The sequence below is a fragment of the Miscanthus floridulus genome, chromosome 3 (assembly GCF_019320115.1).
Source record: "Miscanthus floridulus cultivar M001 chromosome 3, ASM1932011v1, whole genome shotgun sequence".
Lineage (NCBI taxonomy): Eukaryota > Viridiplantae > Streptophyta > Magnoliopsida > Poales > Poaceae > Miscanthus > Miscanthus floridulus.
In genome coordinates this window covers 71,774,505-71,799,672 of record NC_089582.1, presented here as the reverse complement: position 1 = coordinate 71,799,672, position 25,168 = coordinate 71,774,505, and the positions used below count along the sequence as shown (strand labels likewise).

Genomic DNA, 25,168 nt, shown 5'->3' with positions numbered 1-25,168 from the left:
TCACCTCCCTTTTGAAAGATCGGTTATAACAGTTGCTGGACATGACATGATATGCTGATCGTGCATTTCATCCTGGACGGAACCAATGTGCAGCAAACTATTGGGCTCCAAGTCTGATGGGAGATGTGCATCCCTTTGCAGGTACAGCATGACAAGCGCATGCAAGGCCTCACATTTGGTGAGGGGTGTGAACAGAGCAAGCCAAGCTTCAGCTTCTCCTCCACATAATCATCTAGTCTTGGATCGACGGCATGGGTAATGGAACCACTTCGCCACCCTCAAGCACCCAGTCGCCCAGTGCAAGGGGCTTTCCATGGATCATGGATGTTCACCCAGATTTGTCGTTTTCCACAAGCGACCTCCATCATCAGCACACCAAGGGCAAATACATCAGTTGCTTTGGTTGCCTTACCAAGCCGGGCCAGCTCAGGGGCAATGTAACCCCATGTGCCTGCAATACGTGTGGTGTGAGCATCAGCTCCATGATCATGCGACCTTGCGAGTCCAAAATCACCTAGCCTCGCATTCATCTCACCATCAAGGAGGACATTGCTGGTTTTGATGTCTCGGTGGATAACAACCTGCTCCCAATCCTCATGGAGGTAGAAAAGACCAGATGCCATACCTTTGATGATGTGGAAACTTTGAGCCAGCATAGATTGGTGGTGTTGTGATCTTGAGTGTGTAAGTAGCAATCAAGGCTTCCATTAGGCATGTAGCCGTAGACCAAAAGGAGTTGTTGCTCATGGCGATAGTACCCAATCAGCTGCACAAGATTGCGGTGGCGAATATGACTAAGGATGAAGATCTCAGCCATGAACTCCTTCATTCCATGCTTTGAATCTGGCGACACCCACTTAATAGCAACTGTCTGCTTGGAGACGGGCAGCACTCCTTTGTAGACACCCCCAAAGCCTCCTTTGGCAAGAAGCATCTTATCCTTAAATCCATTGGTGGCAGCCAAGAGATCTTTGTATGTGAAAGACGGAGGCCCATACTCTCTCTGCCATTCTAATTCAGTTTTCCTTGCTCCTCTTCATGTAGACCTTAGCAAGAGCAGCAGAAACAAGTATGGAAATTGCAACAATTGGCAGTATTGTCTTGAAGCTATGTGGGCGAGCATGAACTTGCTGCGTGAGTTCTTGGATAGTCTTGACAGATAAGGCGGAGTAGTTAAGTGCTGCGGTTTGTCCTTTGAGCTTGAAGCTGCAGCCAAGAACTTAATGCTATACCTAAAAATTCATAGAGGCTCAACAGTAATTTGCACTGCTTCGGTTTGGGTAGGGGACTGGAATGAGGAGATACTGCAGGTGCAGCAACCAAGGACGATGCATATTCAGCTCGACAGGAGAGGCAAACCAAAGCTGCTTCGTTCTCTTCTCCGCAATATCGATGGATAGTCTCTGGAAGCAAATAAAGCTTGACCTGGTGAGCATATAGCTATAAACTAAAGCAGGGATAATGATGGAAAGCTAATACTGTATGTCGTATCCACAAAAATCCACACAATTGAATTATGTATGGGGCCGGCCGGAGACCGGTGCCCGGTCAAGCTTTCTTTACTTCACTGCAGCTCTGGCCGGTTACCCAACTTTGCTAGACTGGTGTTTTTAACTGAATGATAGAATGCTTGGGTTTTCCCCACCAATCGCGGTGACATTTCGATGTGGAAGGCCATGGGCAACATATTGCTAATAAAAAAAAGCCTCATGGCCATTTTCAGAATCGCGGTGACTGCATTATATTGATGATGGATCCCAGAGCAGATGAACAGACACTTTCCTATTGGAACCAAAACGGCGGTCCAGACCAATGCTCTTCCAGATTTGGTAGTCCTGCCTGAAATTTGTGACTTCATCCTTCTGGGCTGTCACTGACACTCTGAGACGTGACCTGCAACCTGGGCTTTGATCATAGTATCTGCTCGTTATGTATATATTATCCACTCTGTTGGAGGTAGAATAGAAACCAATTTTGTCGGCTATGTACTGTTGTTACTCCAGAGTGTAGACAGATGGATGGACCCGTTGAGACAGTTGGATGCTTCAATGTACTATGATGGCAGCTGTGACTTCCGACTGCAGTTCAGTGAGGCACCCAGTCCCTCCGTTGATGTTGAGGAAGCAGAAAAGTCCTGTATCTGGCTATAGTATAGTAATAGTTTGTTTCAATATTTATGAAATAGATTTCAGTTTTTCCTGATGAATTTGACATAGACCAAATGTGAATCAGTACATGTTATATGAGTCTTTCAGCAGAGTGGCAGGTCCGGTGGAGGTTCATCTAGGGACTGCAACGCCCTCATCCATTGTTGTAAAAAGATCCTGGCTACTCATGCATGCTACCATCCATGATTAGGTCCTAATTGATCATTTGAATTCAGTAAGCGGAAGACAGAGACATGTTACTGCAATTGGTAAGGGTCTAGTCAAATGCTAATGCAGAGATCATCCTCTAAGCAGAGTGGCAAGTCTGAACAGAAAACATGTTGATAGCATTTAGAAAGCTTTAATGGTAAACAAAACATCGACAACTAGACTGATTGGAAGCAGCTAGCTCTTAGATGTCCCCGAGTAATAATCATCAGAAAAGCATGAAAGTTGACCAAAACTTGCAATAAAATCCTGAAAGGGCAGACCCAGAAGTCAAACAATATGCTGGCTGGCCGGTTTGGTCGCCGGGCAGCGAGGCGCTACCCTGACAGCGACCATGGCTTGCCTGCTGTCAAAGTCCATCCACTGCGTCGGCTGTCCACTGGGGAAGCTGAAGCTATATGGAACACACCGTCGTCGTCAGAGGTGTAGAAGCCTGCGGTCAGGGATGTCCCTCCAGACGGTGTTGAGCACGACGGGGAAGCGATGGTCCGCTGTCTTGTCACCACAACGATTCGAGTAGGGGTCGAGAAGAAGGCTAGCATTCTGCCAGATTGGTTTTGTCGTCGCTGGAATAGGAGTAGAGCACGAACGCGAGACCATGGGGGCCGTCGTCGGTGCACGGCGGCGGCCCCTGAATGGAGAAGACGAATGTCACGGAGAAGGATGCCGGGTTGGCGTAGCCATCTCATCTGTTGTCTCAGGAGGTGTGGAACAAAGTACGGTCTGGAGGGATATATTTAGGTGGATGACCGTAGAGTGTCTCAAATGGTGTATGACCGTGAGAGGAGTGATATGAGGTGTTATACCAAATCTGGGTTTCCGGAATCCATTGTGCCCATTTAGTGGGACAAGCGTGAACCATGCATCGCAAGTATGTCTCTAGGCATTGGTTGAGGCGTTTTGTTTGGCCATCAGTTTGTGGGTGGTAGGCAGAGCTCATATTCAGGGTAGTATCAGTTAGTTTGAAAAGTTCCCACCATAAGGCGCTGGTAAAGATACGATCCCTATGTGAGATGATAATGGAACCACAGGCCGTGTAGCCTATAAATATTGTGTTAAGGAAGGTTTGAGCTACGGTTAAGGCTGTGTAAGGATGAGCCAAACATAAGAAATGGGCATATTTGGTGAGTTTGTCGATGACTACAAGGATAGTGTCAAATGACTTGGACCTAGGCAAACCCTCGATGAGCTCCTCCAGCCCGTCACTGCATCCCCCCTCCTCCCTCCTCCAGTCCGCCACCGCATTTCCCCTCACGCTCCTCCCTCCCCTAGCCCGCCCCGCACCCACCCCATTAGCCATGGCCAATCCTCTCCTGTTACCGCCTCCGTCCTCCTCTGTCTGCTGCCTCTTGCTCTCCCCCCGAAACCCTTCCTCTCCACGGTGACACATATAAACCAAGGACTCTCGTCAGTCACAGAATCTCTCGGTTCCACCACATAATCTCGCTGTGCTCTGAGTTCATCTACACGGTGAAGGGCGGCAATCACGTTTTTGGGGAGTGTCGTCTTTTGGCACCACTACTCGCTTCTTCTCGGCTTCATCGCCTTCTTCCTATTGACAGTGCCGATCGTCACTGCGACCTATCTTCGCTGCATCGAGCGGGTCAACTACAAGTATCGCTATGGTATTCGTGCCGATCAATTTTTTTCTAAAAAAAAATGACTAGATTTGTAGAAATATGATCATCATTTATATCTCCAAATAAGTTTATTATGTAAAAATAAATTCAAGAGTTAAATACACTAGGTGCCATCGAATCAAACTTAAGCCTATGTCGCATAAGTACATGAACTTGAAAAACACATTTTTGGACCCCCATCAATTTGTTAAGAGGTACACCGCATGCCCATGCGTGGCAATTTTGGCTGACATGGCATGTATTTTACATATAACCCCTTAGTTTTATTTTTGTCTTCAAAATAGCCACCCCGATCATGATGCTCCCGGCCCTCCATAAGGACTTATCTGTCGGCAAAAGCTGGGGCTGACAGTGCAACCGGGAGAGTCATATGGCTCTGACTTTAGCTCAGTAATAGGACTTTTTCTAGCTAGTTAGAGGTTACCTTTTTGGCGCAAATGGGGCTTGCCACGTTGGGTATAGGGCTGCCTCTGTTCCTATGAGTATAGCCGCGATGGATATGTGACATAAGAAAGGGGGTTCCTACATCTGCCTGCCAAGGAAACCTAGCGGCCCTAACTTGTTAGAGAAACCTATGAAATAGCTTCATAGTGTACCCTGCCCGCTCACCTTAGCAGTGACATGGGAGTAATTAACCCGGGCATATGTGAATCACGACTCGCGGTGAATGTGCACCACCTCTGCAGAGGGTAATAAACTGTTATAACAGCCGTGCTCATGGTCACGAGCGGCCCGAAAAACTCACAGAATAACTGGCTACTTGTTGTTGATCATTTAAGTTGTTCTATAATAATATATGATACACTTGACCCTGATATCTGTTCATATGGGATTAAACGGGAGCTTAAGCATAATTTGATAATACCTGAGAATAAAAGCTTGACTTACTAAAAATGCTAACTGCAGTAAACCAGAGTCAACCTTTTTGAGCTTCATAACCCCATATTAACTTGTTAAGTACGGGATGTACTTACGCTTGTTTATTTTCTTTATTTGGATAAAAATCCCAGATGGGTAACAGATGACAACGGGTATGAGGAATTCCCAGAGGATTTTTAGGCTTGTGGTCAACCAGTTGACCTTCCTTGTGATGAAGCCCCACGAGAGAGTTACCTTTTTATATTCCGCTGTGTAATGTAAGACTAAGTTATATTATGGATCTGATGTAAGGACACCGTGATGATACTTTATGTAATTTGTCAGCTTGTGTGTGTGATTGATCCCTGGACACACACGAGTTTTGTGCATTCAATTTTATCCTTAAAATTGGGTGTGACAAAAGGCCCCTGCTCTACTTTTAGCCTCATGTATATTTAAATGTATATTAAAAACTACTCCCTTGGTCCCTGTCGATTTCGTTTCCCAAGGAACAACTTTGACTAAATATATATTAAAAATTATTAATATGTATGATACACGATTAGTATCATTTGATAGATATTTGAATCTAGTTTTTTAACAAAATTATTTGGAGATAGAAATGTTACACATATTTTCTATAAATGAAGTCAAAGTTATCGGTACGTAAATCGTGGTGACAAATATTTAGGGACGGAGAGAGTATGTTTTAAAATAAATCAAAACATAACCAACGTCAGAAGCATATTTGGTAGCTTGATTGAAGAAATGTATGTATGCAGTGGACACACAAACAGTTTCAAAATAACTAATGGCATACCGAAGTTATTATTAACTAATAAGAGGTTCTTCAGCACATCCGAACGCAAACACTACTCATAAACCCAGTAAAACACAGACTGCAGCACAAGCGCTCAAGTACTAGAGCTACACAATGGATATTATCCATAATTATGAAGGGCAGAAACTTAGACCCAGCATCTAAAGTTCAACAGCATGGCATCGTCGGCAAGTCTCGACAACACTTAGCTTTACCGTACAGGGAACTTTAGGTTCAATGTACGTCCTGATGGCCAACAGCCCTCGTTGAGCTTCCATGAGAACATGAATGGGCAATGGGGCGCACTTGTTAGTTTTATCAGCAGGCTCGAAGCACTTAGTAGAACTCTGATGGGTCTCCAATGTAAGGCATTCAAGTGATGTCATGCTCTCAACAATATGGCATGTTAGCTCAACAAGACTCTTTGCTGACGAGAATCCTTGGAGCTTCACTGTCTTCATTTTGTGGTGCTGCTGTCCTTGCATCTTCCTCAGCTCTGAGGGATCTGCGAATATGGAGACGTGTTCCATTTCATACTGGGATACCTATAACAGATAAGATGAAAAAGGAAAAAAAAAGTTATAGTCATGGTTCTGCAGTGTTAGCTACTTGTTACCATAGAAATATGAACGGCAACTTACATCCAAGACCAAAGTTTCCAAGGAAGGGCAACCATCAAAAAAGGAAACAAGAGAGAAATAATCGTAGGCCGGAGGAAAGGTTGCAGCGAAAAGTAAAATAATAAGGCTTTTGAGGTGGAGATATTTGCTATGCAGCAATGGTCTATTGATGATCTGCAAAAAAGATGAACAGGCTAGTTATACTCCAAGGCATATGACTGCTGTAAATATATGGAATCAAAATATGAATATTGCTGGTCCAGCCAAGACGAGTATACCTCTCTTCTCGAAGATATAGTGGCAGCTTTAAGGTTTGGCATGCTGGAGGGAAGTTCAACACAAACGTAACGAACTGCGCCAGAGAAGGACAAACTTAGCTCCTTCATTTGCAATGCTTCTCCGAGTGACAGTTGAGTGCGGTATCCTTCGTAGTCAAAGCTGAAAATATTTGGAGCTTTGCTTTCTATCATTTCCAGCTTCCAACAACCTAAAACCTCTAGGTACCTTAGGCGCTGCAGCGTGCAAGGGATCTTCAAGCGACCTATCCCATCACAATACCGGATTCCCAACACCTGCCTCCAAGGCAAAAGAATTGGAGAGAAGGCACCCTAACTCATCCCCAGTAAAACTGAAATGATAAAGATGCAGTTTTGTCAGGCTTCTAAACAACCAAGCTCAGATGTGGGACGGAAGGAGCAACCAGTAAATTTTAGGTATCGGATTGAGTCTCCACTCCCATTAGATAAGAGCGAGCATGGGAAACTGTATTTTGCTATCATTGGCATTAAAAGTGAAAGTTCTTCGATTCCTGATTTAACAGCAACCTGGAGCCAACTGTCGAGATAACCATTGTAACCTTCACACATCTGAATGTTGAGTTTCTTGACACCAATGCCTGAGTGCCTTTTCAGAATCTGGTCAACTTTGCTACAGAAATATCTCTTCTTATTCAATCTCAGCGTCCTGGGACTGAAAGTAAGGTTGGGATGGCATCTCCAGGAACGTAGAAAAGCTCGAGACACACAGGCAGCTCGAGCAGCAGATCGCATTGGCATTAGGGAATGTATATAACACCAGATGTCCTGGACGCATGTTACAAAAGCATGGAATAGAAAATTCAGCATTAGAAACATAAATGCAAATGGTTCCTCTAGATGGAGGGGAAAAGAACTGAAGAAAACTATGACACTGTAACCCAGGTGCTACGCGCATTGTTGCACAATGGGGTTTCAGTAGATGCTTAAAAAACAAAATCAGCGGCCAGAGGTGATTAGATACTTCGAAATCTATTCATACCTCTTTACTTACAAAAATATGCATGCATGTATGGACAGTGAGGTCCATACATGCTTCAAAATCAGGGCAGATTGGACACAACAAACATGCATGTATGGAATTATGGACAGCGTATGTATCATCAAACTACAAATAGAGCATCTGAATTTAAAACAACAGGAGGACCATGCAATTGTGTTGTATCGATCAACTTCGTCAGCCGCAGTGCAAGAGATATGATATAAACCTTAGTCACTGAAGTGATAGGATAATATACTGAACAGGACAGATAAAAGAATGCTATCCTACAAGGGTATGCACTATGCAGGTCTAAATCACAAGTAATTGCCTGTAATGGTACACATCAAGGAAACGGTACTAAATGAAGCTGCCTTCAGAGACATGTCAAGAAAGGCAATCATTTTATTAGATCATACTCCCACCATTCCAAATTCTAAGACATTTTAGCTTTTCTAGATAGATACATAGCTTTATCTAAAAAAGCCAAAACGTCTTGTAGTTCGGAACGGATGGAGTAGATTCTAAGGAATTTAAAATCTGTTGATGGTAGGTTGAGAGGCTCCAAGTCCAAGAAATTCCAGGTTTTACACATTGGAGGCCAGAAGAAGGTTTCAGCATGCTTAGGAGCAAAACACTAGCTGTTCTTAAAAGCTAATTATGCACAGTTGGAAAAACGCAAGGGTTTGGGAGCCATTGTGACACATGGTTTACTGACATTTCAGTAGCACTAAGCCTATCATTAACAATGGCGTACCTCTGGAAGGCTCGGTATCTGTATTTCAACTCCCTGAGAATCAGCATCTTGCTGGCAGGGTGAGCCCTTCTTATTATCTCGTGATGAAGCAACCAACCCATCTGAAGCACAGCAAACATGGTTATGAATAATTCAGAAATTTGCCCGGCGCAAAACAACCAATGCACTAAGATGAATCCTTTTTGTACTCTTGTCAAACTTTTGTTCGATAATAACAGTAACACAACAGCTTGTCAAAACAGAGCATGCAGGGTTTTTTTTTTTCTTTTTTTCTTTTCCCCAGAGCGTGCATGGTCATGGTATAGTAGCCTCTCCTCTGGTTTTGTCAATCTGGTGGAAGCCAAATGAGCAATACAGTGCAGGCCGTCGTCAGCCACTGCGTTCAGTATCAGGCTCTCATCTCCAATCTTTACTTATACATGTATAAAAGAAAAGTAACGAATTCAATTGGATGCACTACTGTATGTAGTAGCAATATTTTAACAAAGAGAATCTCCTATGCTCACAATTTTTGTTTCTGCAAACAGATTCACATCGGAACTAGTACAGATGGGTGGAGAAAAAGTTTTCATCAACCAGATTATAACAAGAAGAAAAAGCAAAGCAGAGGAAGGGAAGTCGGCGGCTTACGGGTGGTCTGCGCTCGCCGCCGACGGCTGTCCGGCTGCGGCTCCATGGAATACAATCACGGCAGTAGTATCCCTTCCTCCCCTCCTGTGGAATGTGGAATATAATCTTGGGCCCGCCTTAAGGCGGAATCGAATCGGTCTCTTCATCTCTGCCTGCCTTGAATTGAATCCTCTCCCTAGTGGATAGGACTAACCCAACAAATAGTTTGACTAGGGCAGCTACAATGTGTAATAATCTTTTTAAGCAAGGGCTGGAGTTCGGTTCGATTTTGTACCCCCCCCCCCCCCCCCCCCTCCATATAAAATAAAAATAAATTATAATTCTAGATTTACAAGTCAAACTTTAAGAAAGGGATGGAGTTCGGTTCGTGTGTTAGTTCATACACAGTCATACATTTTATCATTGTCGTGGTACAACAAGAATTTTTTTATAAATGATATTTTTTAATAATTAATTGCAAATCTAGCTACTGTTATATAAAAATTAAGATACAGCATACCTGTTGGGAACCGAGAATCCGTCGGCAACGATAGGGCCGAAAGGCCCTACGTGGAAGGGACTTGTCGGCCGCTGAACTACAATTTTTTTTTTATATAACAAATGCTACATTTGCAATTAATCATTAAAAAATATTATTTAAAAAATTCTTAAACTATCGTGGTCACGGCTTTGGTTCGACTGTCAAACACCTCAGTGACTTTTTGTGTGCTCTCGTTGCAATGCGCGAACAATCACCTAGTCATTAATAACAAACAGAAGACAAACATCAGGGATTCGGATTCATCCCCTCTCAAAATCGATCAACCTGAGCCCAGATCTCAGACAAAGGCGCAGCACCATACGTCCATACACGCTCTCTCTGGACGGGAACTTTCAGCAATACGTGCAATATACTTTCTGAACAAATTTATCTGTACCTGTACTGTTCCCGTTCAAAAGTTTTGCATGCTATTGCAGTATGATATATAACAATCTGACCTATATTATTCAAAGAATAAGCTCAGAAAGACCTACAATCTGACCCAAGGAAACATCCTGCCACATTCCAGGAACAACTCAGAACTTCACATGATATATGCAAGAGATCATTATTCACAAACTTCTGTCAACCAGACAAATACACGTCCCAAAACACTTTGAGCAGAACAACTCTGTACAGCCGGCAGCAACCAGGTCTACGATTACAGGGAGGACACGCATCTCGTCTCACTATCTCCGGCCAGCACTCAGAAACTACCAACAGCTACTTTCACTCGTCTTTCATGGCCATCTCATGCCTTCTCTTCTGTGCAACCTCGACAAGCAGAGTCAGCAGGGCTTCGCATACCTGCGACGTGTCCGCCTGATCCCCGGGCTCTTCTTTCAGCGACCAATACACCATCCACGCGTGGTCTAGCTTCCGCTCCGGCCGGACTGCCACTGACCCAGGAACCTCGGCGTCCTTCCGCGTCACGAGACCGTCGCTCTTCTCGCCATACCTTGCCACCAGCAGTTGCGAGCATGCTGCCATCGCGGCTGAAAGCGGCATTACAACTGGGATCCTGGTGGAATTGCCGTCGGCAGCAATCGGGAGCTCCAGGTGTGCAACGTGAGAGAGCGCTGTGAGCACACTGGGAGTGATGCTTGCCTCTGTGTGGAATGAAACGATTGGAACATCCTGAGGCAACGGGTGCTGTCGCAGGAATTCTTTCCGCCTTTCGTAAGTCAGATCTTCTAGAGCCTGCAGATCACCCTGAAGACAAGGCAACAAATAGAGTCAAGAACGCTGTCATTCAATAGGCAAGCTGGTTATCAGTGGCTGGAATGATCAAGGCAAATACCTTAAGAACCTTGGATACTAAGATCTCCATGATCTTACGCAGCCTGACGTAGTCACCAAGCTGCCCCTCCCGTAGGATATCTGAAGCAACCGGGCTTCCTCCATATGGACTTTGGGCTAATGCTAAACCTGCGACTTTGTCTTTGAGTTGTGGCCAGTAGAGGGAGAGGGCTGCAGCCGCATCAACACCGCCCTTGCTGTGACCAAGAAGTAGCACACGTTTCCTTGATCCCCAGTATATTTCTTCTATGTATTCCTTTATCTCTCGTGCATTTTTACTCACTGAAGACTGCAAAGTGTGTTTTTTTAATGTACTGCTTTGTGAAATTAAGTATTAGGAGCAAAGTTCACGTTAATTACCTCACTATGAATTTTGGCAATATGGCAAGCTAAACCCATCTTGGAGAAATATGCCTTTGTCTTGACAAAGTAAAGCGGTCCATGGTTACTAAACAGACCTATAAACAGCCAGAAATATAATGTTATCATAAAAAGTTGGAAACTGAGAGCTCATAATAGGAGAGGTAGCTGACTAACCTGGAACCAGCAAGTAAACCACTGAATCAGGTAGCTTGTGCTCATTTTTTCTGAAGAGAAATGAAATGGTCCATATGAGATAGAGCTCATATTAAATCTATCACTAAAAGCATGTTTAGATATCATCAGCATCAAGTTCGAGTTTGGTACTTCAGCTGACCTTACAGAGTCCAAAATCTCCAAGAATCTGGCTGTCCCATCCTCAGTTGTAGGTAAGCTTTGATCCCGCTGGAGCCAGCCAATATCATCTGCTGAACCACGGACTGTTTTCCGAGCACGCTCAACAAGGCTGCACAAGATATCAGGGACATCTTAGGGGATGCTATGATATCCACTATAGTTTGATTTAGCATCCAAATTTGATATAAAAAAAATATAATTGCATCAGAATGGCATACAATTTCAACTCACAACATACAGTTTTACTTTTTAGTAGGGGAAAGATAGACCCACTGTGTATCAAATTTTAAGAAAGGTGCTGCACTGAGAGACACTGTGTCCAATTCTAGTAGGATTTGCATGATAGGATAAAAACATAAAGATGCCAGAGCAATCTTGTACCCTTGGAACAGTGAAGCTCCATTCTGAAAAACTTGTGAAGGCACCATTTGTCCTGTGTTTTCTTGAGAGGGGCTTCCACCACTATCTGCCTGACCAAGGGATGAATTGGTGCCAGCAGGCTCTACTGAAGAAGTCTGAACAGAAAGCCTGCCTGAGGCTGATGCAAGGTGGCAGTGTTAATAATTCTTGGTCCTCCTCAGATAGGCCTGCATTAAGATGGTAAACATGACCTAGCAGTTAAAATGGAATTATCATAAGAGTTGACATCTCTTACACAATTGAGATGAGGGAATTATTTTCCCAGAGTAATTAAACGAACTAACCCACATAACCAGGTACAGGGAGGCACTGGGTGAGGAATGAAGCTGTCTGAGCAAGATAAGATGCAGCTTGGTTTAAAGTTGGCACGGAGCGGAATAGTTGTGAATCTTCAACCCTGTCAGCTGAGTTACTATCATCAACCTGGTTTAATCAAACAACAGTTAAAGATAATAAATAGATTAGCCAAAGAGACTATAAAGTACAGCTACAATTTTTTTGCCTATATTATACCTTTACATACAAAATCATTCAATGAGATTTAGTTACGCTGTTCTTGTTACCTGATTATGTACATGTTTCAAGCATCAAAGAAATCACTAATATAAGTGGTGCGCGGTATTGTAACAATCATACCAACAAAGCCTTCAAAAATTCAACTTCCAAAATTTGGTATTCATAGGACAGCGGTGCCAAGGACAACTAGTAGACATAGTCCATGTACTAATGTCTACGTGATGCAATAGTCGAGTATACTCGAGAAAAGAGGGTCATGGTTGATTGGTTCGTCATAACATGACATGAAAATGACTATGATATATAGTAAATACAAATTAATGCAAGTCAAACAAAGTTATCACAATTCAGTGCAAAGGATAAAAAAAAAGGTAAAATTCAGAAAGTGCACACACCGCAGAAGATGTAGATGGCTCCCCCTGTGTTGGAGGCGATTCCCTCATGATTGGTGTGGTTATCCAGAGAAGAGAGTCTGCTAGCAACGCTCCCATTTGTCAGGATAACCAATGTGCAATGAACTAGGAATGAATCCCTTAAGTAAAGTAACAGGACAATATAGTAATGAATCCCCACAAGTAAAGTAGCAGGAAAATAAGGCTAGAAGGCAAGGCTATCTGGATATGGTATATAGAACTGAGAAAGAGAGACAACTGAAGAGCAAGTCATGAGACATGAGGTCCTTTTAGAGCAAAGGAAGCACAACTGCACAAGCAACAAAAAGGTGGTTACTCTTATCATCAAGAAGGATAGGCATCAAAGCATCTCCAGACTCGAATCTCCAAAGGGATAGACATTTCCAGCAGATGACTTACATGACATCAGAAGCTAATTTCTTTTTTCTTTCTTGCTACAAGATATACAGAAAAAAAAAAACCCTCCAGGGATGAAATAATTGGTCATTTGCCATTGCAAATAGCCAACTCTCTCTCCAGGGATAAGCCCGTACTGCCAAGCCCAAGCCTAAGATTAATAGGTTTCTCTGGATAAAGGAAGGTGCGAATTCTTGCCCGAACCGAAGCAGCCGAACAACTGACGCGAGATGGCAATCGTGGAACCGAATCACATCAGGAGATGGGATCGAACAATCTCGACCAGAACGTGAAGGGGACAGCGATAAGAACAAGAGATGATATCAATTTACCGGAGAATCGGAGTCGTGGACGTCGCCAGGATAGCGGGATTGCGTAGAGGCAAGTCCTCTCCTTCCCGCGGCCGCGTCGCAGAGTCTGAACCCGCCGCCGACCGAGCCACTCTATTTTTTCCGTTTTTCTTACCCGTTTCTGTTGATTTTTCCGTTCCTTGTTCTGACTGTTCTTCCTTCGCCGGAGTCGATCACTAGGGCCCGAATGCTGGTGGGAAGTGGGCCGGCTGGCCCAGTAGTTGATGGGCCTTGTGCCGTGACTAAACTCGCTTGCTGCACCCGGCCCGGTAAACCCTCTTCTTCATCGGAGGCAGGAAGGGGATTTTTTAAAATAATACCTTTTTTTAATTAATAATTGTAAATTTAGAAGTCGTTATACAAAAATCATAAAGGAACTTGTCGGCTTCTCAGGCCTACGCCAGGGATGTAAGTAGTCCTTTCGAAATAAAAAAAGATAACCCTTTCGAAATAAATTTATGTAAATCGATATTTTTAGGTAAAAACACCCCTACAAGAATCTGCCAGCTGCAGATACGAAAACATTATTTTCTCTCCATATACGTACATATATAACAAAAGCAACAACACATAAGATTTGCTTGTGTCTAGCTGCCATTTCCAAATATTTTTTCAATTCTTCCTCCAGGTAATGCACATGCTGTGCAATATAACTGGTACACAACGTCGAGACAAACCCACTTCTTAGTCAGCATGAGCAACACAAACATTCATCAGGCCAGCTCTAAACCTATCTGATCGTCAAACATTACTTACAGAGCTCACAGCTCCTACATCTACAACCGCACATTTCATCACAACTTCCATTCAACATTACTCATCCTCTTCCACCTCTACTTCTTCCTTCTCGTAGTCGGTGTCAGAACCTTCTTCGTCTCCAAAAGGATCCTCGTCGTTGCTACCATCATCCTCGTCCTCGGAAAATTCATCAGGATAATCGAAAAGCGGATTGTCTTCGGCTGCATATATTCAATATGAAAAGAGCTTCAGCTACTCGGGAGGAGGAAGATGTTAGTTTAGAAGGTCAAGTAGTGCCTAGGAAGGATACCTTTTGATATTTAGGATCAATGCTACAGAGGGACGGGGATATTGATGAAGATGTTAGCCATAGAATCAAAGCAGAGTGGATAAAGTGGCGACAAGCGTCTGGTGTCCTATGTGACAAAAGTCCACAGAAGCTAAAAGGCAAGTTTTATAGGACGACGATTAGACCTGCTATGTTGTATGGTGCAGAATGTTGACCTACGAAAAGACGACATGTTCAACAGCTAAGTGTCGCGGAAATGCGTATGTTGCGTTGGATTTGCGGTCATACAAGAAGGGATCGAGTTCGTAACGATGATATACATGAGAGATTAGGGGTAGCGCCAATTGAAGAAAAGCTTGTCCAACACCGGTTGAGATGGTTTAGACATGTGCAACGGAGACCTCTAGATGCACCGGTGCGTAGCGGAATCCTAAGTCAGGATAGTAACGTGAAGAGAGGCAGAGGAAAACCGAAGTTGACTTGGGTAGAGGCAATAAAAGGAGACTTGAAAGGATGGAATATACCCAAAGACTTAGCCTTAGATAGGAGTGCTTGGAAAACAGTTATTCACGTGCCTGAACCTTGATTGCTTCTGATGGGTTTCAACTCTAGCCTACCCCAACTTGTTTGGGACTTAAAGGCTTTATTGTTGTTGTTGTTGTTGAAAAGAGCTTCAGCTAATCCAAGTAGCTATAGATCTCACTGAGTAGTTAGAGAAACATAATGATGGTATGATTACCATTTGAATCATCTGTGTCATACGGACAATCTTTGTAGCATTCATCTTCTCCATCATCCACTTGTAACCTTATGTAACAAGACCACTCATTAAGAAGACACTCTCACATGAGCTGAATTGAATAAAACACATGTGATTTCTATTTAGTTATTCACCTTGGATATGAAGCTGCTGACGTGGCCTCCATGTTTGTATCATCCACCTCCTTGACAGTATAGATATCATAAACTTCAGAATCTGCCAAACAGCAAATTTAGACTTGTCAAACTAGTGGCGGATCTAAACTTTACTACTTGGGTGTTAATACTACTACTAGAGTTTGAAATCACTTTCTGTTAGAGTTAATAAAGAAAGCACCAAGAACCTTCCCAATACTGTTGAGAGCATCTCAAGGCAAGAAGCAGGCAAGAAGCTTCAATACCTTCTGATTGTGCCAATGAAATTATATCCGCCTCAATTTCCTCTGCAGTTGATGGCAAGTACTCGCGTAGAAGTGGAAGAAAGTTGCATAGAACAGCACCCTCTTCAAAAGAGGTAATCCTGCAGGGAATATATTGTAAGGAAACATGCAACAATGCAACTCTACATTCCAAATGACCTGATAAGTTGTCAGAAATCAAGACTTGCCGTGGTTCTTTTGGATACTTCTCATCATCGGGGTGTTGGCCCCTACAATCAAGAACCAGGTGAGCAACCTGCTCTCCTTCTCTCTCCCTCTCACCCTGACTCAAGGTAGAAGAAGAGCCTTGAGCTCTCTGCCTCCCCACTTCCCCTCTCTGCTTCCAGCGTTGGCTGAGAAGCTGCTGAAGCCTGAAGTTGGCAAAATGAACTGCCTTTTTTCTATTGAAATGCATACACATTTATACAAGCCTCATACCAACTATATGGTACATGAGGTATGGCTGAGTACAGCCTCAACTACTCCTAGTACATGCTTAGATCAGCCCACTACTTGCTGATGTACTTCTACCAACTATGGCCTATTGCCAGTACTACAACAGTGGCAAGGACATGGACAAGCCATTCGCTGACCACCGGCCACTCCTTAATCCACTGCAGGAGAGATTAGGAGGGTTGATAGCAGATTATGTCTTACAATTCTTCCCCTAATCCTGCTGTCCACCCTTGATTTCCACCATGCCGATCATGCCCCTCAGCTCCATGAACCTAAGGCGTCCAAGCGACTTGGTGAGGATGTCAGCGAGCTGCCGGCCGGTCTCGACGAACTAGATGACAAGCTGTCCTCCATCGACGCAATCCCTGAGGAAATGGAACTTCACGTCGATGTGCTTGCTCCTGTCGTGGAGGACGGGGTTCTTCGCCAGCGCGATGGCTGGTTTGTTGTCCACCATCAGCGCTGGTGGGCGAGCCTCAACGCCAGGTGAGCTCACCCAGCAGCCGGCGCAGCCACACAACTTGGCACGCTGCAGTGGCCGCTGCGACGTATTCCGCTTCGCAGGTCGACAGCGCCACCATCTTCTGCTTCAGCGACTGCCAGGCGATTGGCGCTGAACCGAGGAAGACGAGCACACCAGAGGTGCTCCGCCGCCCATCAACGTCGCCGGCCATGTCTGCATCACTGAAGGCCGTGAGCCCTGGCTCACCATCTTTGGATTTGGGCTGCGCCTCGCTGAACGCCGTCAGCTGCAGCCCGCCGTTCTTGGGGAAGACAAGCCCCTGATCGATGGAGCCCTTGATGTAGCGCAAGCAGCCGCTTCACCGCCGTCCAATGGTCCTCCCGCGGATCCTCCATGAAGCGGCTCACATACCCAACCGCGAACGCGATGTCCGGCCGAGTATGCGTGAGCCACCTCAACCCGCCGACGATGCTCCGGTAGAGCGTCGCGTCCACCTTCGCCGCCGTGCTGTCCTTGGACAGCTTGATCCGCTCCTCCATTGGTGTCGCCATCGGCTTGCAGTCCGCCATTCCGCCCCGCTCAAGCAGCTTCAGCGCGTAGGCGCGCTGCCCCAGCGTCACTGCCTCCTTCCCCTGCTTCACCTCAATGCCGAGGTAGTAGGAGAGCGCGCCCAGGTCACTCATCTTGAACCGGGCCGCCATTTCCTCCTTGAACACGTCGATGTCCCGCGCCCGCGCCCCCGTGACAATCAAGTCATCGACGTACACGCCGACGATGAGCTCTTCCTTCCCCCGTCGTCGCGTGTACAGGGCGTGCTCCGTGGCGCAGCGTGCGAACCCAAGCTCCGCCATGGTGGCGTCGAGCTTGGCGTTCCACGCTCTTGGAGCCTAACGCAGCCCGTAGAGTGCCTTCTGGAGCCGGAGCACCTTGTGCTCTGCTCCCTTCACCGTGAAGCCTGGAGCCTGCTTGACGAAGACAGTCTCCTCCAGGTCGCCGTTCAGGAACGCCGACTTGACGTCGAGGTGATGAACCCGCCAGTCCTTGGCCGCCGCCAGCGCCAGCAGCAACCTCACGGACTCCATGCGCACGACCGGGGCGAACACCTCCTCGAAGTCAATCCCTTCACGCTGCACGAACCCACGGGCGATGAGCCGCGCCTTGTGCTTCACCACAGCCCCGTGCTCGTTCCGCTTGACCTTGAAGACCCACTTCAAGCCAATCGGCCTGGCATCCCGCCGGCGGATCGACCAGCTCCCAGGTCTGGTTCTCCTCGATCGAGCGCATCTCCTCCAGCATCGCCCTCCTCCAGCTCGCGTCGCGCTCCGCCACTGCAAATGTCGCGGGCTCCTCCGCGCTCATCAGCAGCAGCTCAGGGTCGTCGTCGAGCAGTCGCGCTGCCATCCCCGACACGTCCGCTTCCCCGATGGCGTTGTCCACCCGCCTGGAATCGGAGATCCTCACCATCGTTGTATGCATCCACGAGCTCGGTGAAGTCTGATGGCGGCGATGCGTACTCCACTTCGGCCGCCGCGGGTGTCCCCTGTTCTGGCGAAACAGGGGAGTGCGGAACAGGGGACTGCTGAGGTGGTGAGCCCGCGGCGGCTGGACTCGGCGGCTCCTCCGCCTCCGCAGCCGCAGGCTCATGCGTCCCCGCTTCTCCTCCTTCCATCTTCGCTCCCGCTTCTCCGCTAGCCGTGGATCACTAAGTGTTCCACGGTGAAGATGTCGCTGATGCCGTCGGCGCCTTGTTCTTCCCCTTCTCCAGGCCTGTCCCACTTCCATGCCGCCGCCTCGTCGAAGACGACGTCTCGGGACACCACCACCTTCTCGCCGACCGGGTCCGTATAGCCAATAGGCCTTGGACCCCTCCTCGTAGCCGAGGAACACCATCTTGGTGCTCCTATCCTCCAGCTTGCCGAGGCCCGCTTGGTGGCCTTGACATGGCCGATGTAGCCGAACGTGCGCAGGAACGTGACATTAGGCTTGCGCCCATGCCATGCCTCGAACGGCGTCTTCCCCTTCAGAGCCATGGTGGGCGCGCGGTTGAGGATGAACACCGCCGTGCTCACCGCCTCGCCCCAGAATTCCGACGTTAGCCCCTTCGCCTTCATCATGGAGCGCGCCATGCCGACGATGGTTTGGTTGCGCCGCTCCACCACCCCGTTCTGCTGCGGCGAGTATGGCGCCGTGAGATGGCGTCCGACTCCCTCGTCCGCGCAGTAGGTGGCGAATTCCACCGCCGTGAACTCGCCGCCACGGTCAGTCCGAAACACCTTCAGCTTCTTCCCGAACTCTGCCTCCGCGCGCGCCTTCACGTGCTTGACTGCCTCCGCCTGCCTCGCCCTTGCTCGTCAGGAGCTGCAGCCACATGAATCGGCTGCAGTCATCTACGAGCAAGAGGAAGTACTTCCGGCCGCCGTGAGTCGCCGGCGTGATCGGCCCGCAAAGATCCCCATGGACCAGCTCGAGCGGATTCGCCGCACGGTACCGCGCCGCCTTGGGGAATGGCAGTCCTCCTCTGCTTCCCGGCCAGCAGCTGTCGCACAGCTCGCCAGTGTGCTTGATGCATGGCAGACCGGTCACCATCTTCTCCAGCCGGGCCAGAGCGTCGAAGCTCAGGTGCCCTGAACCGTCCGTGCCAGAGCCACGGCTCCTCCGTGCTCTGCGCCGCCAGGCACACCGGCTGCTCCACCTTCAAGTCCAACAGATAGAGCCGATTATGGGAATGCGATACCTTCGCTAGAAGTCGCCGCTCCCTGTCCCTGATCCTGAGCTCGCCACCGCGGATCACGACCTCACTGCCGCGCTCGTCCAGCTGCCCCAAGCTGATGATGCTTGAGCGCAACTGGGGAATGTAGTAGACATCTGTCAGCGCGCGGTGCTCGCCGTTCCGGCACCGGAAGACGACGGTGCCTTGGCCGCGGATGGTGCGTCTCGGTCTTCTTCTCGTCGAGGGTGGAGAAGGCGGCTCTGCACCCCGTCATGTGGTTGCTTGCCCCGGAGTCAAGGTACCACCGGTGCTCCAGCTCGTCGCCGACCGCGCCCAAGTGGGCCTGCGCGCGTGACTCGTCAAGGTCGACGACCAGCGGCGCAAGACCCCTGCTCCGCCTCCGCCACCTCTGCTTCGTCGTCCTACAGCGCACAGTACTCGCCCATCAGCAGCGCGTGCTCGTCGTCGCTGTCCTCCCGAGCCAGGTGCGCCTCCTCCTTCTCCGGGCACTCCCGCGCCCAGTGCCCCACCTTCCCGCAACCCGGTCCGCCGCCTTTCCTTCATGCGCGCGGTCCACTCCTCCGTCAACAACAGCTTGCCGCCGTCCTTCTCCTTCTCCAGCGGCGCGATCGTGCGTTCCTCGACCGCACGCAGCCGCCCGGTGACGTTCTCCAGCGAGATGTTGTCGAGGTCCAGCAGGGTCTCGATGGAGAGTGCCAGCTGAGAGTACTTGGCCGGCACGACCCTTAGAAGCTTGGAGACGACTTCTTCTTCCTCCATCGTCTTGCCGAAACGTGGCCAATTGGCTCACCACGGACTGAAGACGGAGCGCGAAATCCTCCACGCCTTCGCTGGGTCGAACTTGAGGTCGTCGAACTCACAGGCGCAGCTGCTGAATCTTCCCCTTCTTGGCCCGATCCGAGCCGACGCGGAAAGAGGCGAGCATCTCCCAGGCCGCCTTCGCCAACCCCTTCTCCCCGATCGCCTGGTGGTATTCCGACGGCGTGGATGAAAGCAGCGCCTCCATGGCGCCCACCTCCGCTTCCTCGTCCGCCTTGCCGGTCTCCACAGCCTCCCAGTACCAGGCGTGCCCGGAGCTTCCACTTCATGAGCACAGCCCACTCGCCATAGTTGGTGTGAGTGAGCTGCGGCCATGTCGTCTCCCGCAGCGCGCGCACCTCCACCCTGGGCTGAGGAATTGGGAGCTCCTCCCTCGGCTCCTTCCCCCCAGCCATCTCAGCACCCTTGCTGACTGAGGCATCTTCACCCCCCATCGCCGGCGGTTAAGCGCAGCGACGGTGTACGGCTCCGATACCACTTGTTGGCCCCTACAATCAAGAACCAGGTGAGCAACCTGCTCTCCTCTCTCCCTCTCACCCTGACCCAAGGTAGAAGAAGAGCCTTGAGCTCTCTGCCTCCCCACTTCCCCTCTCTGCTTCCAGCGTTGGCTGAGAAGCTGCTGAAGCCTGAAGTTGGCAAAATGAACTGCCTTTTTTCTATTGAAATGCATACACATTTATACAAGCCTCATACCAACTATATGGTACATGAGGTGTGGCTGAGTACAGCCCCAACTACTCCTAGTACATGCTTAGATCAGCCCACTACTTGCTGATGTACTTCTACCAACTATGGCCTATTGCCATACTACAACAGTGGCAAGGACATGGACAAGCCATTGCTGACCACCGGCCACTCCTTAATCCACTGCAGGAGAGATTAGGAGGGTTGACAGCAGATTATGTCTTACACGGGGTCTACTTGGACAGCATCATAAAGATGGCATATTTCTCTCAATGAGTCATCATCATCGTTCTTTTCTCCTTTTTGACTCTTCCATATTTGTGCAAAGCGAGCATTTCTTCCCATATCCTATACATGGTCAATGAACAAAACCATGAATAAGAAAAAAAAAAAAGGGGGCGTACCCAGTGCAGAAAGCTCCCGCTCTGTGCGGGGTCTGGGGAAGGGTGTTAGTGGCAAGCCTTACCCTCGCCTGTGCAATGCGAGGAGACCGCAACTCAAACCCGAGACCTTCCGGTCACAGGCGGTAAGACTCTACCGCTTGCACCAGGCCCGCCCTTCAAAACCATGAATAAGAGTGAATGAAAAAGAACATTATGTAATTTACAAAAGATTTTAAAATAAAATAGTATCACAGTTTTCTAGTCTCAGACTAAGGTAGCAGTTCCCTCATGAAATCCTAATACATAATCTAACACTGCAAGACACATGCTATAGCAACTCCTTAAAACTAGCCATATTCTGTAATGGACCAAACCTGCTCACTTGCAACAATCAAATACGTTGCTCCTAAAGAACCTGACCGCCACATTATTTAAAACATTAACACAAATAGTGTCCAGTGCCAAGTGCCAAGTGCCAGCCATCAATATACACAACACAAGTGTACCCAGGTCCAGATTTGATAATGTAGAGCATGCAATAGTTAATTTAGCATGTAATCCTTTTACTAGCTAAATCTGCATATCTAGCTTTCCATGTGCTTGTGGCAAGGGAATGTTCCCAGAGACTAATTCCCAACCAATAACCTTATTTGGGAATTCGGATGCAACACTGTTAGCATAGATTGGTGAACCTGGTTGTTCCCACAAGATTATGTTGCAATCAGGCCCAACATGGATAAATCTGTGGTGTGGAGCTAAAACCAATTCACATATACTCGCAGGGGAGGTGTGACATACAAAATTCAAACAAGACTGAAGAAGTAGCAATGATGTAAGCACTTAAAAAACCCATACTAAATCATTATGGGAGCACTCCTGAACTAGTCAATAAATTATGTACCAATCAGAGTATGGGAAACAAACTTAATACTAGACTACGTGGAAGAAACAAAGTACACATAATATAAAACTTAACTAAACCCTGACTAAATAGAATAGAAAAATGTTTCGCTAGTTAAAAATGGTATTGAATGAATGATGTACTTAAAATCCGCATAGCAAATTACACGAACCCTTAGTTTTTCCTCCTATAGTTAATTCTATGATTGGGTTACAGCCATTTCGTGATATGCACCAACTATCAAATTCATTGCCCCTTTAGTACTTGCAGAAACTTGAGAAGAAGGAATTGGTTGCAGTCAGAAACTCAGAATAATATGATGTGTACCTCATGCCTCTGTCTGGCTGCTGATAGTAGCTGCTCTGGTTTCTGTCCGCACAAAGAGGGCACACTTTAGTATTTAACCAATTAAATTCATTTGAACAGCTATAAATATGAAAAACACTACTTTCCTAACAGTAAATGTAGTGCCAACAATGTTCCAGGAGAAAAAAAGGTTCAATTATTACATAATCCTCATGGGAATCAGTGAACACAAAAAATAATGCAGTAGACACTGCCAGTTTCGCTTACTTTGTCTTGCTTGATTCTATCATTCCACTCCTTTGTCTTGCTCTTTACCTCCTTGGCATTTGAGTCAGCAAGCTGCAGAAACAAATGGATTTGTTTACAAATAAGTCCTATCATCTCATGCATCCAATATATAGAACAAGTAATGCCTATCCATTGCGTAATGATGTTTGAGTGCATAACAAAACAAACTCCTGTTTTCCATTAAAACGATGATGAATACTGATGGTACAAATGGCAACATTCTTTTCTATTTCAAAGAAGCTGTTCAGTTGCAGTATTTGAACTCCAGAAATGCATCAAAGATTACTTGTGTTTTATATATAATACACAAAGAGGAAAATTAATGAAGAAGTCCAATGACACAGTACTATCGTTGTCACATAGGAAAAATGAAACGTTCAACTGAAATTTAACCACAGACTAAGAAACAGCTATGCCAAATGCCGAATCTGGATGCCAATCCAGCTTATAACAAGAAATAAATAAGAAACCGACAAACAACAAGGAAGGCTATATTACCAGAAGAGATTGTAGAACATCTTCAACAGCTTCAGAATGGTGTACGGTCTCGATGTGTTGGACAAGAAGCTTCTTAACTCGTGGTTCCTCTGAAGCTGTGGGCAAGGGGAGCAAGTAAATCAATCTGCAGGTGAAGGTTGCTACAATGTGTTTTTTTTTTTAAATTGTGGTCTATAATTGTTAGTCCCAATGAGCTGAATTTGGTATCATATCAGCTATCAGGCATAGTATCAATGCGAGGTGTGGTGACAAATGCGTATGGGCAAGTATCATGACATCCAGCAGACATGACAACCTTGCATTGTTTCCGGGGTAATTTCGCAAGAGCAAAGTTACTGACAATGTACGGAACGAACCATCCTCAAGTGACAGGTTACATCCTTTTTTTCGGCTCGTGTACCTTTGGCACTGGCAGAGGAGGACGAGGAGGAGGTTGGTTCGGAGATGGAGAGGCGGGAGAAATCGAGCATCGCCTTCTTCGCCGGCCTCTCATTAATCTCTAGCCCTGATAATAGAGCAGGAAAAAGGATTTCAAAACACTCCTTGTACTTCATTGAGTGGAAAATTTAAGGGGAAAAAGTGGTGGGCGGGCCATTGCGAAAGGACAGGAAAAGGAAGGGAGCTCACAGAAGGCGTCCGGCGCGGGTCTGCGAAGGCTTGCGCTTGACCCGGACGATGATGGGCTTCTTCTCCCTCGCCGCGGGCTCCGAGGTGGACGCCTCGCCGGCGGCCGCAGACGCCATGGCCGGCGGTTGGGTAGGGTAGGGGCGCGGCGTCCGTGCTTCTGCTCTTTTTTCACCTCTTCTCTTCTCACTCTGACCCGTGCTTTAGGATTCGAGTGCAGGGTTTGTGACGGGGACATCTAGGTATTTTACCATTACAACCGATGCTCACTAGATCTCATCCTACCGCAATCCTATATTATTTTAGCATCGTCTTTCTCGAATCCGTACATATTTATCACTTTTGAAGACGTGGCTAGCCAGCGCAGCCGTCCACGTCGTATCCAAGCTAAGGGAGGCAGGGTAAAATGCCTCGCCTACCCCCTGCCGCGCCGCCGTCAGGTCGCAGCCCTCGGAGGAGGCGGCGGCGTGAGGAGGTAAGGCGCGGTGACGGTGAGGTCGGCGCAGCAGAGCGGGCACGTGACGGCGGGCACGTGACGGCGCCGGCGAGCTAGGGGTCGATGCAGTCCGGGTGGAAGACGTGGCAGCAGGCCGAGAGCACCCGGAGCTCGTTGCGGTCCTCGAACGCGGCGAGGCACACGGCGCATTCGAGCGACGGGCCCGACTTGGCCGCCACGCGCACGTCGCCGTACACCGCGGTGGGGAACGACTCCACGACCTCCCTGTCGAGCCCGGCGCCGCGCGCGCGGCGATCCGGATGGACGACTGGGCCTCCTCTGCCGCCGGCAGCGGCGGCGTGGTGATCGAGCAGCGGGAGAAGGCCGAGGTCCAGATGGAGCTCTGCCAGTTCCGCCGCTTCGCCGACGAGAAGATGGCGCTCGACGCCGCCGACATCGACTAGCTCCGTCGCGCTGGCCACCATGGGGATGGGGACGGCGGAGGCGACGGCGTCCTCGTCGGCCACCTGCTTGCTGTGCAACTGGAACAGATGCTGCAGCGTGCAGCAGCCCTGAGGCTGGGGCTGCTGGGGAGGCGGCGCCTGCAGACCGGCGATGCTGGGGTGGCGGCGGTGGAGGCGGAGCGCGTCCACGGAGTCGATGTCGAACTCGACGGCGTCCACGTGCGGTCGAGGACGACGACGGCCGCGGCCTCCACCGCAGCTCGAACACGATCCCCCGGCGGCCGCG

At 47.9% G+C, this 25,168-nt stretch overlaps 1 protein-coding gene and 4 pseudogenes across 1 annotated transcript; all 5 read right to left on the bottom strand.

Annotated features, from left to right (window-relative positions):
* Window positions 1-3,675, bottom strand: LOC136543878 (L-type lectin-domain containing receptor kinase SIT2-like; annotated as a pseudogene).
* Window positions 3,676-5,724: 2,049 nt separating this feature from the next.
* Window positions 5,725-9,080, bottom strand: LOC136545940 (F-box/LRR-repeat protein At3g03360-like; annotated as a pseudogene).
* Window positions 9,081-9,957: 877 nt separating this feature from the next.
* LOC136545939 (uncharacterized) lies at window positions 9,958-13,753 on the bottom strand (annotated as a pseudogene).
* A 407-nt stretch (window positions 13,754-14,160) lies between these two features.
* LOC136541777 (RNA-directed DNA methylation 4-like) lies at window positions 14,161-24,237 on the bottom strand (annotated as a pseudogene).
* A 294-nt stretch (window positions 24,238-24,531) lies between these two features.
* Window positions 24,532-24,903, bottom strand: LOC136543877 (E3 ubiquitin-protein ligase ATL9-like). The gene has a single exon (XM_066536211.1). The coding sequence runs from the start codon at window positions 24,901-24,903 to the stop codon at window positions 24,532-24,534; it is 372 nt and encodes a 123-aa protein (XP_066392308.1).
* Window positions 24,904-25,168: the final 265 nt, after the last annotated feature.

What these genes read in the sequence shown, in the direction of transcription:
- LOC136543877 (XM_066536211.1), bottom strand. Translation starts at nt 24,903, where the DNA reads ATGGTGGCCAGCGCGACGGAGCTAGTCGATGTCGGCGGCGTCGAGCGC.